We start from the raw sequence: 18,009 nt of genomic DNA, 5'->3' as shown, positions 1-18,009 counted from the left end.
GGGCTTCCATGAACTCCATAGCCAGCTTTTCTTTAGGTGAGGACTACCTTGCCTCCCTCATTTAAGACTGAAGAGAATGTGTAGTTGTCAGCTTTGTTGAACAGGAAACCAGATCAATCATAGGGACTACAGTGCTCTTAAACAGAAGGAAGAAATCATGGGTGACAGATACGGAAAGGGAAGGATGACAAAATGAAGACACACTGTGAGCACAGGAAAGACAATAATATTATAACAGGTAAACAAATCTAGTGTCTGGGTTAAAAGAATGGGACAGAGAACCAGCACTACTGTTTACTATCTTAGATCAAGGGATGGTAAGTGAAGGCAGGTGAACAATGATTTAGGTGGAAGACAGAATTATAGATTTTATCTCTAGATAGCTTGAACGGAGATTTTCTCCTTTCAGGTGATCAGGTGACCCTGCTAACAAGTAGGGTTCTAAGATTTTAGACTCCTTGGAAGTATAGGGTAGCTATGAGTCTAGGGTTCTTGCTGCAGTTAGCTGGCCTGATAAAAGTATGAACTTTCCCCTTGCAGGAGAAATTCATTCATACAATTTAAAAACTAAAGTATCAATTTAAATGAACTAATTCTTGTGATGTGATCCAGTATAGGGATAACATAGAACAAGAATGGCAAATCCTCTGATCAATTAACAGAGGCTGCCAAGAGTGTTGGGTTGAGGACTCTGAGGTAAGGTCTGGGCACAATGAAAAAGAGGGTTATGACTATCGTAGACACAGAAGGGGCATAACACAGAAAGTAGCAGTATGTGTGCAGCAAATTCACCAGTCCTTTAGTTCAATGTCAGTAAAGCCAGGTAACATAACCAAATAGTGTCGATGGCAAAGTTTAATTGGTACTATGAAAGGTACCACTCAAGTTACATGTATTACTAACTAAATATACTATTGTTGACAAAAGGCCCTGAAGGAGGAGGAAGAGGAGAAAGAAGAAAAAGAAGGGGAAAGAGGAGGAGGTGAAGCAGCAAAGCAGTAGATGATTTTTCAAAGTAGATTTCAGAAAAAGAGAAAAACAGATTTGAGAATCCATTTCAATTTAGTATATCAACAAGTAATTACTAAAATATAAAGTATATGAAACAATACTGAATGCTACCTAGGTTTTCAGATTAGATCTTGTTCATCAAGATACAGCTGAAAAAAATTTATATTTCCTACCTATATTTGAAGAGTTCATTACCAACTAAAAAAAATATGGTGTTTTCCTTATGTTTGTAAAGAACATTTCACAGCATAACTTAACTCACGCTTAATTGCTTGTACCAAGCCAGACAGTGATGAAAAATATTGCCCCTGTCCAGATAATGCAGACATTTAAAAACAGATAAGCCCCAGATGGCTTATTGTTCATTTTATTTTGTTAATAAATGTGTCTACTAAATAAAATCCAGAAAGATGGGGTACCATACATAAAGCAATAGACTATTTTACTATTATAATATTTTAAGTTTCTCAACTTGTAAAGACCATGGAAAGAACCTATAAAAACCATGGGGAAATTCTTTAAAAAGTAATTCATAGATGTAAAAAGAAATTCAAATGGTCAATTAAGATATAAAAAGTTTGTCAACATTATTTTTGGCCTATCAAAACAAATAAAGGACTGGAAGGTTGGCAGCTCTGAAAAGCAATTTGGCAAGACAAAGCAAATAACTAAACAAATTTAAACTCCCTGAATCTGTGATTTGTTTCCAGGAATCTATCAGAAAAGAATAATTAAAGTAGCAAAGACGTATGTACAAGAATGTTTGTAGAGACAACCTAAATGTCCATTTATAAGAAACAGGTTCAATAAATTCATGACATCTATATAATGGAATACCAGCAGTATTTTCATATAATGATTTAAATCTATACTTATTGGCTTGAAAAATGATTCTAAATATATTGTAGGCAAAAAAACATTCTAAAGCAGATAACAAAGGAACAGATGTGTTATAATACAATTTTGGTTATTGATTGGAAAAGAAAGAAAGAAAATGATGAAAGAGGATGATAGGAGTATGGGTGGTTTTTACTTTATTAATTCTAATTTTCTCTATATATTTTACTTGTAAGCAAGAAAAACAACAATGTTCGGGCGCCTGGGTGGCTCAGTTGGTTAAGCGACTGCCTTCGGCTCGGGTCATGATCCTGGAGTCCCGGGATCGAGTCCCACATCGGGCTCCCTGCTCGGCAGGGAGTCTGCTCCTCCCTCTGATCCTCCCCCTCTCATGCTTTCTGTCTCCCATTCTCTCTCAGATAAATAAATAAAATCTTTAAAAAAAAAAAAAGAAAAGAAAAACAACAATGTTCTTTCCATTTAAAAAAGAACAAAAAATGCCATGTTAGCCGTAATTAAAATACAGCACGTTTTCTTTTTCACCATTTCACAGTATCTATAGCTGTCAAAAGTCAACACATTCCTGCATTCAAAAATACACTAAACCTCATTAGTTCATCCATTTCAAATATCTTATTATTAGAGTATTATATTTGGTAACTAAAGTTTGAAGTTTTTAACATACTTTATTCAGCAATGTGCTTATGATCTTTAACACACACACAGACACACACACACACACAGGTCATTCCTTCAACAATATATGTGATAAATATGTGATAAAGGCACAGTGACTTCATTATATAATATACATACAACATTATACCTGTCACACTGAAGCTTCTTCTAAGCTAAAGAGTTCTCTCAACAGCTCTAGGTTAACATGTTTTATACAAGGTGACTAGCATCCCAACTGGCCAAAGCTGATTAGACCAGGGATAAACACTTGACACAGAGTCACAAATGTCTCTGGCCCTCAAAATAATATTTCATTCTGGGGAATAGGAATGGTAGAATCATATACTGGGGGATATAGCAGTTGGTATTGGGAGAAGAAAAAAAAATAAGGCAGACAAAAAGTAGTACAGATGGAAAGGGAGTTAAGTCACTTTGGTGTTTCAACACTTCAGTGAAAATCAGAGGAGTATGGCTGTTGAGGTCCCTGGAACTAACTGGGTCCAGATTCTATATGAATAAGGCCTGATCAAGTGAGTAATTCCTATTCATAGATTATTGTATGGGCCCACCCTTCTCTTTTGATGCTTATAATAAACTTGCATTGTCTAAGTGGTTACTGTTCCAACGCACCAAAAGCATATAATAAAACAACTTTTAATGGCCTATTTTGATTCTGACCCATCAGAATATATCTGCTATATATCTGAATATACCCTGTTGGCTTACACAGAAGATATGTGGAATAAACCAATAATGTAAAAAAGTGAAGGCATTTTTTCAAATAGCAAAAGTTACACATAGAAGTGACTGAGAGAATCATATTAGAAGATTAATACACACACACATACATTTACACATGCACTAACATGGTCTTCATATTCCTATGCTAATCTTGACCATGTCTACAAATGGGATCAAGTGTAACTAAACTTCTGATTGGTTTTCTTTTATTTGGTCAACATACCAAGTACTTGGCTTAAGCTGGTGTATTATGTGGGCTTTATTATGGGACAATTAGGCTCTTAAATTAGGATATACAGTCAATATGTCTATCAGTGATTCCCTATGAATCGTTCAAATATGTACTTTTCTATAATACTAAACATAAAAATAGCCCATGTGTAACCTCTATATTAGACAACTTTTAACTCAGGGAATGGAATCATAAAGTACTTTTCTTCTCTTCCATTTACATTTATTCATTGGGACTAGTTTTTTTCCTATTCCTAGATTAAAACAAACAAAACAAAAACAAAACTCCGTTAATCCTGGTGACTGTTACGTGACTTGACTTCCTCTAGTGAGCAATTAAAATGTTCAGTGTCATTTAATAGTCAGAACTTTGAACTTTTGACCATCTTTAAATTGGAAGCCCTAAAGTCAAAAAAGGGAGGGCAGTCAGCTTCTTTGCTTTGCGTGTCTCTAACTTCGCGGCTGAAACGGAGCAAGTGAGAATAGGTAAAGCAGGAGCAAAAGGTTCTCACTTGACAGATACTCTCATGAACTGGCATGGTACCTTCTGAATCTAGCTGGAGTTGTCAACTGAATTTTCCTATTGTGTCTGCCTTGTGGGTTCTTTGGAGATCCATTCATCCCACACCTGGGACTTCTAACCTTCCTTTGCTATGGGTAATACATTCTCCTCCAGCTCTAATACTTACTCCTTCCACAGCCCCATACTTCTAGCTCTATCTGATAAGTTCTTTTTAGCCATCCAGGAAGCTTTACTGGAAAAGATCTGTAAGACACCTCCCTTCCACATCTCTTCTCTCTCCGACCCCCAGTCCGTTTGGGCTTCGTAACAAAATACCACAGACTGGTTGGCTTATAAACATTTCTGATAGCTCTAGAGGCTGGGAAGTCTAAAATCATAGCACTGCAGATTCAATGGCTGGTGAGATCCCTCTTCCTGGTTCATAAAGAATACCTCCTCACTGTGTTCTCACATGATAGAAGAACTAGGGAGCTCTGTGGAGCCTCCTTTTATAAGACCACTAGTCTTATTTATGAGAGATACACCTTCATGACCTAAACACCTCCCAGAGGCCCCATCTCCTAATACCATCATGTTGACCATCAGGATCACAACATATGAATGGCAGGTGGGGGGGTGGGAAAGGGCACAATCCTAGTGATCCTCTCCCTCCCATTCATTCATATTCATATTCTCTGTCTGTCTGTTTATCCGTCTGCCTGGATAGAGTCCATAGAAGCAAACTTTGCCATAGGCCACCCAAAACCTCTCTTTTCTACTTTTATCAGCAACTAACCAGTCTATATCTTTTCACTTAGATGTCTGAGGTAGGAATCAGGCACTCTGTATGAGGCAGCTATCAAGTTCTTCCAAGTAGTTCTATTAAACCTTTTTTTCACTGGACTTGAAGCTTCCTCCTTGAGAAGAAATTGGGACTGAACACCACTAGCAGCTCTCTCTCAAAAAAAAAAAAAAATCCTCTTTATCCACTTCTCTATTTCTTAGCATTCCCAACCTTTCATAGGTTAAAACTGGGTGATCATCTCAGAGAATTATGCCACCCTCCCCACCCCCAAGTTCTGCATGCTGGTCCCAATGAGAAACACAGTATCAATTGTCTTCAAGCTTTAGCTTTAACTGAGACATCAACAGTGTACTTTAACATTTTTACAGTATCTGGTTTTGACATGACTTGTCATTTTTTTTTTAAATCAGAGAACAGCATATCCTCTGAGTAACTATAATTATATAACATAAATATATTTTATAATATATTATAAGTAGGTATTATAATGTTTTGAATATAATGATAACATGAAAAATATAAATGGTAAGTCAAGTGATTTTCAAAATACATAATATAATTGATCAATTAAATACAGATCTGTTTCTCACTTATTCAGGCATTCATTTCTTCCCTTAGAAAAATACTTATTCAATGTCTGCTACACAACAGGAGTCTATTGCAGGGCTGAGCAAATTTGGTCCATTCCCTCATGGAATCTGCAATCTCATCTATTATAAGAATATCTTTTATATTGTACCATTTTTGGATGTTTGGAAAGAACTGACATGGTCTTAGAGCGTGGGCAGAGATGGAAAACCAATAGAGAAGAGAGAGAGCAACTGATGCACAAAAAACAGTGGGCCAATATGAGCTCAAAACTGATACAAATTGACGAAAAGTAGCAGTAGGAAAGAACCTGTGACATACAGAGCTAATGCTAAGATGACTAAGTAAATGCAGGAACTCATAATAAGGCATGTCATTAGCATGACAATTAGGGAAGAGGTTGTTTTGGATGAGGAGATATTATTTGGAGAAAGTAACTGTAAACATATTTGTACCAAAATATTGATTAGAGAAAAATCTCTTATCTCAAGAAAAATATGTGGCTATTTGATGGAGTAGAGTTGTGAATATTGACAACCACTGAATACTGCCTGGCAATATAATTGCTAGTGGTTATATTTTTGTAGCTAGCTTTGAAATATACATTTTGTTGATTTTCAAGTTTAAAAGGAGAATATACTCCTTACTGTCATGCAACTCCTATTCTGAGGAAAATAATGAATATTTTTATTTAATTATACATTTAAAATTTTAGAACCAGCTGCCTGTTTGCAAAAAGGACAAAAATCCATTTTTAAAGTTGTCTACAATGCTGGGGGAAAAAATAAGGCAAAGAAAGCCAGAGAAAGAAAATAAATACATAGGCTAGTTAGTACACAAAAGGCATATAGACCCCTCCCCCTCCTCCAGGGAGCTGAACCCTTCAGAAAGAGTTTCCCAGGCTCTGAGTCAGCAGTACCCCTGCTGGGGTCAGCCAGTGGGATAACCAGTAGGGTACTGCAGAAGAGGAGAAAAGGAGAAGCTGTGGTACTTCTTACTTTCTCTCTGCCTTCAGTAGCTGAGGCTACATCTCCACCCCCCTGCACTTGTGTATATAGAAAGTTCCAGCTTCCACCAAGTTACCCCAGCCCCCTTTGTCTCTCCAGCCTAGGCTCAGTAATGGCTTCTTTTCTTTGGGTTGCTTCACTGTCCCAACTGCCCTCTTAGATTTTACCTTTGATGGAGTAATTTCTCTCCTTTCAGTGCCCTCTGCTCTATATTCAGAGAGTTTTCTGTTGTCTGTTAGATCCTGACTGCTACAATCACTCATTGTTAAGATAATGGCATATTAATTCTATTAAACAATTAATACCGTACTATAATACTATATAAACAATTTTACATAGAGAAATATCATGGGAAGTCTTACTATCTGCATATTACATGCTTATTCAATAGTTTATAGCAGACACAGAAAGGTGTAGGAAACAAATTGCCATTAGTCATTCAGACGTGATCTTTAGGAAGAGAATAATAACTCAACAACAACAATACACATGACATTTCAGCACATATTCAATGATACATTTTCAGTGGGTATGCTCACTAGAAGATCCCTAAAAATGCACACATGCCAACAGCTTGGCAGGAATGAGCCAGTGTAATCCAGGAAGAATATCCTGGGGAAGTAGTATCCCTCTCTCTCATCTACTCATGAACAACATATATGATTCACTTAGGACTGTCCTTTCTTGGCACATATGGAAAATACATGGGAAAGCTACTATTCCAATTCTTCATTTCATTAAAAATGTAAACTAGCAAACTCTTTATAGAGCAATAGTGAAACTTCTCCCAAGAACTCAGAATTAATGCCAGTTAAAGAATATTTTCTTATCATTCAACTTAAAAATCAACACATTCTGGCTAAAGAGGTCATGTGCAAACATACCCTAGAGAGACAAATGAACTTTTAGAACTGCCTGATATATGGAACCCAATGTTTTTCAATAAAAATGTGCTCACTGAGAAGCCCAAGGATGCAGGAAACCAAATACTATCAGTGCTTCTAACCATAAGAGACAGTTACTTCAGCCCATAAAAGAGTTTTATTTCATTCTGCTGTCATTAAAATTTTCAATCATATGGCCAATGCCCTAGTTTTTATGACACATATATCCAGCTGTCTTTGCATCTCAATTTGGCCTACCTGGGCTTCCCAAGAGGGAGAATATGCAGGACCTGGAATCTTTTAGTCTCCACAGTAGTTGTGGTTCTTATTATCAATTAATAAAACAGCATCATAAATTCATATTACAGTATCATAAATCTGAAATGTGCACCCTCTCTGTGAAGGGTATGTTGGTAAGTTTTGTTGCTCAGCTTGCTGGACTAACCTTAAACCATGGCAAAATCACCAACTCAATACTCCCTGTGAGACATCTTTCCCAGGAAATGCATCCCACCAACATCCATTTCTTCTCCACCTACCTGAAAGACTTCTTAATATCTTCTGCTTGGATTGTCTGGAGAATCTCTTGGTATAACTGAAGATCAAGCATTGCTGAAGATGTAGCATTTGAAGGACACTTTTTAAGTGCATAATAGCCTATCAAAATCCCAAAAATAAATAAAATGATGGCTGTGCAAAGTATTTTTAAAAGGCGGCAAAAGTTGCAGGGGTTGCTCTTTGGCACAGATCTTGTGTAACGGGTAACATAGTCAGACTCTTCTTGAAGTCTCTGAAACCTTCCTTTGGGTGAAGTTGCTGGTTGAATGGAATCAAGATTGAGATCTGCAGTCTCTGGATTCTCCAGGTTCTGATTCTCAGCACTATCTAGTTGGAACTGGTCAAAACCAGGCTCCTCCAGTTCCTTTTCCATGTCCCACTCTAAGTCAAGGGCAGTGGCTTGAAGGTCATCATTGTCTAAGTACTGTGAGTGTCCTGGTGCTCTTTGATCTGCATTGACTTTCTGATAGGCCATCTTTTTACCTGTGAAAATAAGGGAAGCATATTTTCTTAAAATAAGCTGTAAAATTGAATAAAGGAAACCTCATTTAAGTTGGAGTGGGGAGACCAAAAGGGGGAGCTCTCACACCCTGCCCTCAACCAATGACAGATCCCAACAGGAAGAGACATACCTTGCATTCCCAACTAGAAGAAGCTTACTTTACTACCCCAGCAGGAGAAAGGAAAATGTTCTCCCTGTTAGGCAACAAGCTCGGCAAATAGGAAAATACAACAACTCAGCCAGTGAGAAGCCATCACCACCCTGAACTCTCACTTTCCTTCATTCAAAGCAGCCCTCCCATCTTTCTTCGTTTCTCAGTAAAGTGACAGTCCTCTCCATTGATCTCCAGACTTGCCTATGGTTTGCCATAGTTTGCAGGTCCTGCAATTCCTCTGCTATTCCAGAAAAAAAACCATTTGCTGGTAGAATAATTGGTTGTTTACTTTTAAGGTTGACAAAACAAATAATAATGAAAATCTCCATGGTGAAAACAAAAGAAAGCAGCAATCCATTTTAGATGCCCATAAAATTTTAGTGATTGTATTCAGGGGAAATATATTGTCCCTACAGAAAAATCACATATTTGTTAATTATTTAATCTTCTGTTTTGCTGTTGATGTTTGTTATAGGAAGAGAAGACAAAAAAAATAAAAGTAAAATAAAAGTAGAAGTTACTTGGAGAAACTATAAAACAACATAAAATAGACACACACACAATTATTCCTTTGAAGCTCAGGAGAATAAAAAAGTCACAAATGTACAAGTGTATTGAGGATAATATATTATAATGAAGGCAAAATTTAAGCTTACACATTGTCAAAATCACTTTCAAGAAAAACTAAGGGCAGAAGCAATAAAGCTGTGGTTTAGTAACTTAAGGAGGAAAAAAAAAAAAAAGACCCTGGCATGATTAACATTATCACAGCTATTTTTTTTTTTAAAGATTTTATTTATTTATTTGACAGACAGAGACACAGTGAGAGAGGGAACACAAGCAGGGGGAGTGGGAGAGGGAGAAGCAGGCTTCCCGCAGAGCAAGGAGCCCAATGCCGGGCTCGATCCCAGGACCCTGGGATCATGACCTGTGCCGAAGGCAGACGCTTAACGACTGAGCCACCCAGGCGCCCCTATCACAGCTATTTTTTAAAAAAGGTTCTGGATAGGGGCGCCTGGGTGGCTCAGTTGGTTAAGTGACTGCCTTCGGCTCAGGTCATGATCCTGGAGTCCTGGGATCGAGTCCCACATCGGGCTCCCTGCTCAGCAGGAAGTCTGCTTCTCCCTCTGACCCTCTTCCCTCTCGTGCTATCTCTCATTCTCTCTCACTCAAATAAATAAATAAATAAAATCTTTAAAAAAAAAAAGGTTCTGGATAGACTAGAAATAAAAACTTAATGGAGTAGTAATACTATTGAAACACAAGAAGCAAAATATGGTATGTTACATAGTCACGAGTTATCAAAAGGATTGGAAACTTTAAGCATACTGCAGAAGACCAAATGTTCCATGGAATTAGTGACACGAATTGGCCTGGATCACTGAACTTTAAGTAAAAGTCTGGGATGGCACCTTTCCAAAAAGGGAAGCCTTTTGCCAGCCAGGAGAGTTTGATTTCATAACCTTGCTATAGGAGTGGCAGATGGAGATTTTCTCCCCTACACAGTTTTGGATGACAGTTTGTTATATCCTGCAGAGTGGTATTAGGCTAACTGGGCTAATTAACTACAAGTAGTCTTCAGTCTGAATTCAGTAACCCACTGGTGTATTATGGTTGCAGATTAGGAGTATTTATACTTAAATTTTCTGTGTATTAGATTTGTTATCCCAGCTGGATTCTAAGGTCCCTCACTATGTTTTATGATTTTTCTATGCGCCCCACTGTGGTGGGTAAAGAACAGAGCTCAACAGACAACTGACTAGCTAACTGCCTTAGGGTCAATGGTTAACAAGTAAACTCTAATAAAAAGATACAAACAGGGATTTCATGAAAGGGAGTGGCATCATGCACAGAATCATAGATATATACAACTAATCTGAGCTGGCAGAGATCCATGTTAATTAAAATGTTCTGAACTTTCAGATAATTCAAATATAATTAAATATTAATCTTACAAAATAAAAATAATTCTAACTAGATTTCTCTTCTGCTACCCTATAATCTAGGATTCATTCTTACCCCAAATTGACTCAATAACGAGAAGTAATGCATGCCAGATCCTGGGATAGGCAGTGAAAACAAAGATAAATGGGTCCTTATTCCTCAAGTAAGGAACAATTCAATCAGAGATAAATGCATGAACAAACCTATGTGTTGAATAAAAAATGCAGAGTGCCAGGGAGACTCAGGGGTGACTGGGTGTAGCACAGACTATGGGAAAAGGTTCCCCAAGAAAGTGATCTCTGAGATACTTCTGGCAAGAGAGGAAGCGTTAACTAGGGCTGACCAGGGGCATGAAAGGATGACAACCAGGTAGGGGAAAATTTACAAACATGCAGAGGAATGAGAATGCAGGGGGCATGGACCCTTTGAAAAGTCCAGAACTACCAGGGTGCTGTATACTGCTATATACAAGGAAGGAGCACATGGGCCAGAGATTCAGATTAAAAATCTAGGAAAGGGTGACTGGGCAAAAGGCTTAACTTCTGTGTAACCCATGGTCTTCATCTATGAAATGGGCATAATAATAATATAAACTTCATAATGTTTATATTATTATTATTGAGATTGAGACAGTGAGCCTAAAACATCCGTTGAGTGTAGCATAGGCTATATGGGTTAGAAGAGACATTCCTGGTATTAGAGGAGAGAGGACTGGGCAGCATACATGTATGTGAGTGTCCACGTTGAATATGATGTAACCTCCCCCTCTGCACGATATCTTACAGACCCATATAATTTTAGCGTTACTATGAATAAATGAGATAAATTATTGAAGGTGCTTAGAACAAGATCTAACACAAGGTAAGTGATCCACTAATAAAGGATTACTCTAGAAATTCTATAGTTTAAGAGAATACAAGTATTTGGAGCTTACAACTTTAAAGTACAGACTTAGTTAAATTAAATTATTTTCAGAGGCTGTAAGTTTCAGTAACAAGAGCCTAGAGATAATGAGAAACTGAGCAATGGACTCAAGCATTTTTGAGAATGGGAAGCATCTTCTAATCATTAGCTATGGCTCAGAGAAGAAAGAAATGTGGCTAATATTTATATAAAAGTTATTATTATATTTCACTTACAACCACCACTTCTATATCTTGTTATTACAAAATTTCTTTTAGTCTATTTACAAAAAGTTCTTCTCTAATGCTAAAGAGTTCAGTTTAAGAGTTTCAAGAATTAGTGATAATTAGTCATAAACATGAGTTATATACATTTGTTGTAGAAAACCTTGTTTGTCCTAGGTGATTGACTTCATGTATTGACTATGATGATACCAAAAGTGTTTTTAACTCAAACAGTAGGAGAGATTGGGTAGATCTTATTAGACTGAGAAACACATACAAAAGATTTCCTACTTGTAAAAGTGATTTTATAAGCAAAATAAATACATGACTCTGGCAGATTAACTTTAAAACATAAGGCGGAATCTCAATTTCCTATGACAGTTCTATGATTGAATCTTTATTGTACAATGAGAAAAAAAATGTTCATATAGTGTTTCCTGAAGCTTTGAATGTCAAATCATTTGCTGGTTTGAGCAGACTGATTTGAGGCAAAGGCATTTCTTAGAAATGTCAGTGCATCATCAAAAGGCATTCATTATACACTTTCATGCAGTATATTACTTTAGATGCTGTACCAGTGAACTATGAGTGCCCAGAGGAATTTTTACATTTAAGTTTAAGAACATTCCTTATAGGCTAAAAACATTTGACATAAATGTTTCAGTATGAACCTAGTTTCTACAAATAAAGCCCATGTTTGTGGAATAAATATTTGTTGTTGAAAGATTTAATGGTCTCAACTTGAGAGCAGGGCCAAAGATAATAAAGTGATAAAAACAGTAATTCTGAAGACTCTGTTCACTGACTTAATTTTTTAGTATAATGAGGTTTTTTTTTTTCTATCTGGCTTTGTAAAATGGCCCTGGCAATTGCTATAGCATCTGTAAATGCATTAAGAATCCCTTATTTAATTGTAATTTTGTATGTCAACTGCATAAAAGAAATGACAATAATTATTTGTTGCTCATGCTTCACTAATTGAATAAAGAACATATATAAAGTAAGGGGGAATTATCTGTGTTTTATTTTTAGGAATAAAAAGAGTCAAAACCTACTCTTAAATGGGTAACAGAACACTAAATTTAGGCAGAGCAGATAATCAAGCTGGAGAGTATAAAACTAAAACTTTACTCTGAGGTCTGAGTTACCTTGATTACTAAATGACATGTAAAAAGTATGCTTATAGGATACCAAATTAATGAGCTATAAATTTCAGAATGCAGTCAAAACCATTTGAAGGAAAATTATTTGATGAAATCTAGCAGGTTTGTGTAAATTTGTTTTATATCGCTTGCATATGTATGACCACCTGCCAGTTCCCTAAGTGGGCCAGCCATTCTTTCAGTACCTGTGTGCACCTGCAATTTGTGTAACACACTAACTGAATGGTTAGTTGGGCCCATCTGAGTTCCTGTATTTATGATGAGGCTTTTCAATATTAGAATGATATCATTCAGTTCAGGCAAAATTTGGCAAGCAGAAGAATTAATTTAAATTGACTAAAATGAGGGGCACCTGGGTGGCTCAGTCAGTCAAGCATCTGCCTTCTGCTCAGGTCATGATCAATCTCCAGGTCCTGGGATCGAGCCCTGTGTTGGGCTCCCTGCTCAGCAGGGAGTCTGTTCCTCCCTCTCCCTCTGCTCCCCACCCTGCAAGTGCTCTCTCTCAAATAAATAAATAAAAATATTTTTTAAAAATTGACTAAAATGATACAGAGTGTACTCTCTGGGTCTTCTGAACAAGTAGTTGGAACACTTTGTACTATTTAGAATATCTTTCATGTGAGGTTAAGTCTTAACCACCAACACAAAACTCTTTCTACTTAGTGATGTGTAAATAGTTTCTGTTCCTGCCATGGACTCCTTTCCTGGTCCTTTTTGTTGTCTGCTTCTACTGAGACTCTTTTTTTTTTTTTTGCCTGGTCATCATTTCTATTTATAGAAATATTTCTATAGTCTGTAGAAATATTTATTTACTTCTACAGAATTTACATCCTTTTCACCTTCAGAGTATTTGAAGTGGCTTACATTAGAAATGCATATACACAAGATAAGTGAAAACACAAAACTACAAATTACAGAAGTGTGGAGGGGAATAAATTCTGAGAGTCTGGCTAAAGAAAGCCACTATAATTGAGTTTTAGTATCATTCTAGCTTCACTACAGTCAGGGTGAAGAAGGCTGTCTGCAGGGTCTTCTCAAGTTCCATCATCCTTCACCTAATCTCACTTGTTAATGCACAAGGCTGTCTATCTTAGCTGAAGAGTTTGTTTTTAATTTTATTTTTTCCTAAATTATTCCTCTTCGTAGTTGCAGATTTCTATGTTAAGAAGATACTTTTCTCTATCCAGTCAGAGAAATCTGTGAGTCTCTTTTTTTATCTTTTACACTTAGATTTTAATAAACAGAGGTAACGACATGCCCGTGTTATGGTATCCAAAGTAAAATGCTAACAGGTGATTCACTGACCCCTTAAAATGAGCCAGGACTTACTATAAGGTTGAGGTTTTACAAACATTATGTCATTTAGTCAAATAATCCTATATGTTAAATGTTATTATTATCACCATTTTACAGATGAAGTACAGATGAGGCTTAGGGGTTGTATTTTCTCCAAGTTCTCACGGCTATCAAGGGCAAGTAGCTGGAGTGTCACACCCAACCTGTCAAATTTCCAAACCTACTCTTTTAAACAGTACAACATTTGGACTCTCTAGAAGTCCCCAAAGTTGGCGTATTAATGAATTCAGAGATCTTGACTGAATGATCCCCGGTTATGTCACCAATGTGACAACAAGCACCAAGAGTCTCAATGCTCATGAAATCTGAATGGTCCTGTCTTGACCCTTAGATATCTGGGTCCCCAGGACCCAAAAAGATCTCTGTTGTCTGCTCCCCACAGCACCCCGACAGGCATCGATGTTTCCTGGCACTGTAGTTTTGAACAAGGGAGAATCACTTCCAAGTACATTGCTTTGAGGAAAAGACCACAACCTCTACTTTACGGTCTCTTCCTAGCAACACTTTGAAAATTTCTCTTTTCTCCGGGACAAAAAGCAAAACAACTGTGCTTAGAACTTGAAAGGTACAGTTTACAAACAACCTGCTGCTGACCTGTTTTCAGCCATTAAAACCCTTCTGTCCATCTTGTCCTACTCCCTACTATGTGTGGTTTACACGGGCCTAAGAGGGCTTCAAGGGTGTCAAGAGTTAACAGTCATTACAATCACTGCGTGACTCTTTGAGAGCTGTCTGCCAGGAGGAGCCTCTTAGCTTGATAGATACACTGCAATTTTTTATCCTTTCAGCCAGTGTGAATGATCTTAAATTGCTGTTTTTTGACTACAGCTTTTGGATTTCCTAGGAACAGACAGATGAAGCTGTTATCTACATGAGCCCGCTAAGCACTCTATTTTTCACATTTTCAAAGGTAATTTATTGGTTTACTTTTTAAATATCTTTACTCTTCAAAAACTATCAACAGGTTTCTATAAACTGGAAGTGCTTTATTCTAAAATTCGTATTGCTGTTTCCTAAAATCGTAACACAAAAAGACTTTTTGAGGCCCAGGGTAGTAATCTAGTGTATCCAGAATCTTTGCTTTTTATTTTCTGTAATGGCTCTTTTCACACTCGCTTCCTTAGGATGTTAAAAGGAAAAAGTGTTAATATATTGTGTTATCGTGATTAACTGGTGGGAAAGAAAGCAGCCTAGGAAAACACATTGGTACAGTATATTTATGTTACTATGAAAATATGTATCATATGAACCATTCCAAATCTTACTGGGTAAATTCTGGAAATCTATTCTTTAGCTAAAGATCATCAAGGAAGATCTAGATGTAAAAATTTTAGTATTCATCTTCCAAACTATTAGACCATGAGCTAAAGAAAACTTAAATTGGTGATTTAACCCAAAATAATACAATGATAGGAATTCATTATACTTAATAGCATGGTATGGTCAAAGACAAAGATTATATATAGTAATTCACTTAATCTTAGGGCTAAAAATTAGTTTAAGTGAATTATGCTTGACTAAGTAGTAGGAATACATTAATAGGAAGAAAACCAAGAATTGTGAAGCTTTCAGTTGACAACTGATGAGAGAATCAAGACTGAAAAGCTTTTCAAGAATTATCTCAAGCTATTTTTTCTTACTGTCTAAAATGCCATATCATAACTACATATATCTGAAGCTAAACAAGGATATATTTTTACAGTATTTTATTCTAGGCTTCCCACTGATACAAAAATGGAATTTTATCTAAAAAAAGGTGACAATTATTATTTTAAGTTATAAAATTCAAGTCCTTTCTATAAGTGACCTTTAAGTATGATAATACTAATAACTGTTAACTTTTTTGATAAAAAAGCATGTATGTATTAAATTATAAGAAACAGGATGAGAAATACTATAGCAATATATTACATCTGCGTGATAGCTTGAGAAGTTAATTTTTATTACAAATTTACATATCTGCTTACCAATTGTTTTAGGTAAATTAAAGCAACTAAACAATTTACTAAAAACTGTAGTGGGCACTGCTTATGTCATTTATATTTTATTTATGAACAGGAGTATTATAAAAATGGAAGACCTCCGATGGCACATAAAAGTAATGCTGATATGAAATTAAATGTCAGGCAAAAGGCATGAAAATGCAACATTCACAAAGACATTAATTGTAAAACATTTAACAGAACTTTTATATAATTGACACCATTGAAAGGTAGTTTATTATAATAATGCGTGCAAAATTTTAAAATTCACCTAGCACTTCAGTTTTAAAATGTCAAATATTATTACTTTACCAACATGAATTTTAGCTTTCTTCCCATTTTCTTTCTTCCCATAATGCATCCTTTATCTTTTTCTTTATATTTTTCCCTCCTTTCCCATTATTTCATTTTTTCTTCTCCATTCTTATTTCACTAGTAATGTCTCAGGCATTCATTGAGAAATAATAAAATAATAAAACATAAAGTTTGTTTTATTTTTTTCTCTGTATTGAGAGTGATATATCCTGAACTATAAATAATCAATGGATTCTTTTTACTTGAAATGATTACCTGATGACCAAGCCAAAGATTATGTTCTCCTCTAGCATTCCAAATATGTTTAATCTTTAGCCTTCAAAATACTAGTAAAACTCAATTTATCCTTAACCTGCTGCTTGGGAGTTCCATAATCTGACACTCTATAGGAAAAACTAAAGACCTTTCCCTAACATTTCTACAAAGACTCCCTTCAGCTATTATGACTGGTGAGATTTTTCATTCCCATCATCCTCCATAACTATAACCTACATATTACCCCCACAAAATCTTTTTCAATCATATATCTTAGAAACAAAGGCATTATTTTTTTTTCTGCCCACCACCTTCTCTCTTTTTAACCCCATAAAGGGTTGAGGTCTTTAATCATTTCCTGAGTAATTTAAAACTTGAAGGCCCAAAATGATGAAAGTATTATGGTTTTTTGCCTAAAAAGGAGAAGAATCTTTAAGGATGTGGAAAATAAAAATTAAGTTCAGAATTAATATAGGAACATATATTGCAACAAAGTTGTAAACAGTAGATGACCTTGACTAGTTTAATTATGTTAAAGAGTTTTTTTTCCTAAAAATAAAACAGCAAGCATTTATGTACCCTCTACATATATCAATTTACTTAATTATAGAAACAACACTATGAAGTTCCTATTGTTATCATCCCTGTTTTACAGACGAGGACACTGAAGAGAGAGTTGCCATTTATTCTAGATCACACAGCATCTGAATCTAGCTAGTGTGGTTCCAGATTTTGTGTTCTTAGTCTCTCTGCTATAGTGACAGAAAGCAATCAAATGAAGGCATATTTTTAATTCTTCTAAAAATTAAAAAAAAAATAAAAGAACATCACTCAATTTTCCCACAATCAATCCCTAACAAAATTTTTGTAGTATGACCTTTTCCTGTAAGTTCCATCCCTATGTAGTCTTTTGGGAGAAAGAAAAAAAAAGTAGAGAGAAGAAATGAGTAAGTTCACACCTTCACACACAGATATAAGTCTCCACAACATGACCTCATTAAAGTTGCCTGTGGCTTCCCCAAATATACTTCACACCCATGCTCATAGCTACTGGATACCAGTGTTTATGATTTTAATTTCTCAAAATCTCTTTTCAGTAGACTTTTCCTCTCTGACTCTGACTCCAAGAATTAGGCCTTATTCATATTTTTATTTCCCACCGTTTTTGTAATGATCAGTTAACCAGGTAAATGTTTGTTGGACTAAACCCATAATTTTGCAACTCCTAAATATTCATGATCTCCTCACGTTTATATCCATGCTCTTTCAGAAATACACATGTATCTTAAGAGCAATTGTTTAACTTAAATGTGACAGTTTTTAAATATACAGATTAATGATAGTGTGATATTTATTTGCTAAAGTGTCT

General features: G+C 35.9%; 1 protein-coding gene across 1 annotated transcript in view; it reads right to left on the bottom strand.

The window, feature by feature from the left end:
- The window catches only part of NAALADL2 (N-acetylated alpha-linked acidic dipeptidase like 2), a 1,010,672-nt gene that overhangs the window by 504,197 nt on the left and 488,466 nt on the right, over positions 1-18,009 (bottom strand). Inside the window, exon 4 of the mRNA XM_081813090.1 lies at positions 7,824-8,325. Coding sequence (XP_081669216.1) covers positions 7,824-8,325 — 502 coding nt within the window. The remainder of the gene's footprint in view (positions 1-7,823; positions 8,326-18,009) is intronic.

This window comes from Leptonychotes weddellii, chromosome 1, assembly GCF_054177405.1.
Source record: "Leptonychotes weddellii isolate Sample4059 chromosome 1, ASM5417740v2, whole genome shotgun sequence".
Taxonomy (NCBI): domain Eukaryota; kingdom Metazoa; phylum Chordata; class Mammalia; order Carnivora; family Phocidae; genus Leptonychotes; species Leptonychotes weddellii.
The sequence above is the reverse complement of the archived record's forward strand: the minus strand, read 5'-3'. Positions and strand labels throughout refer to the sequence as shown.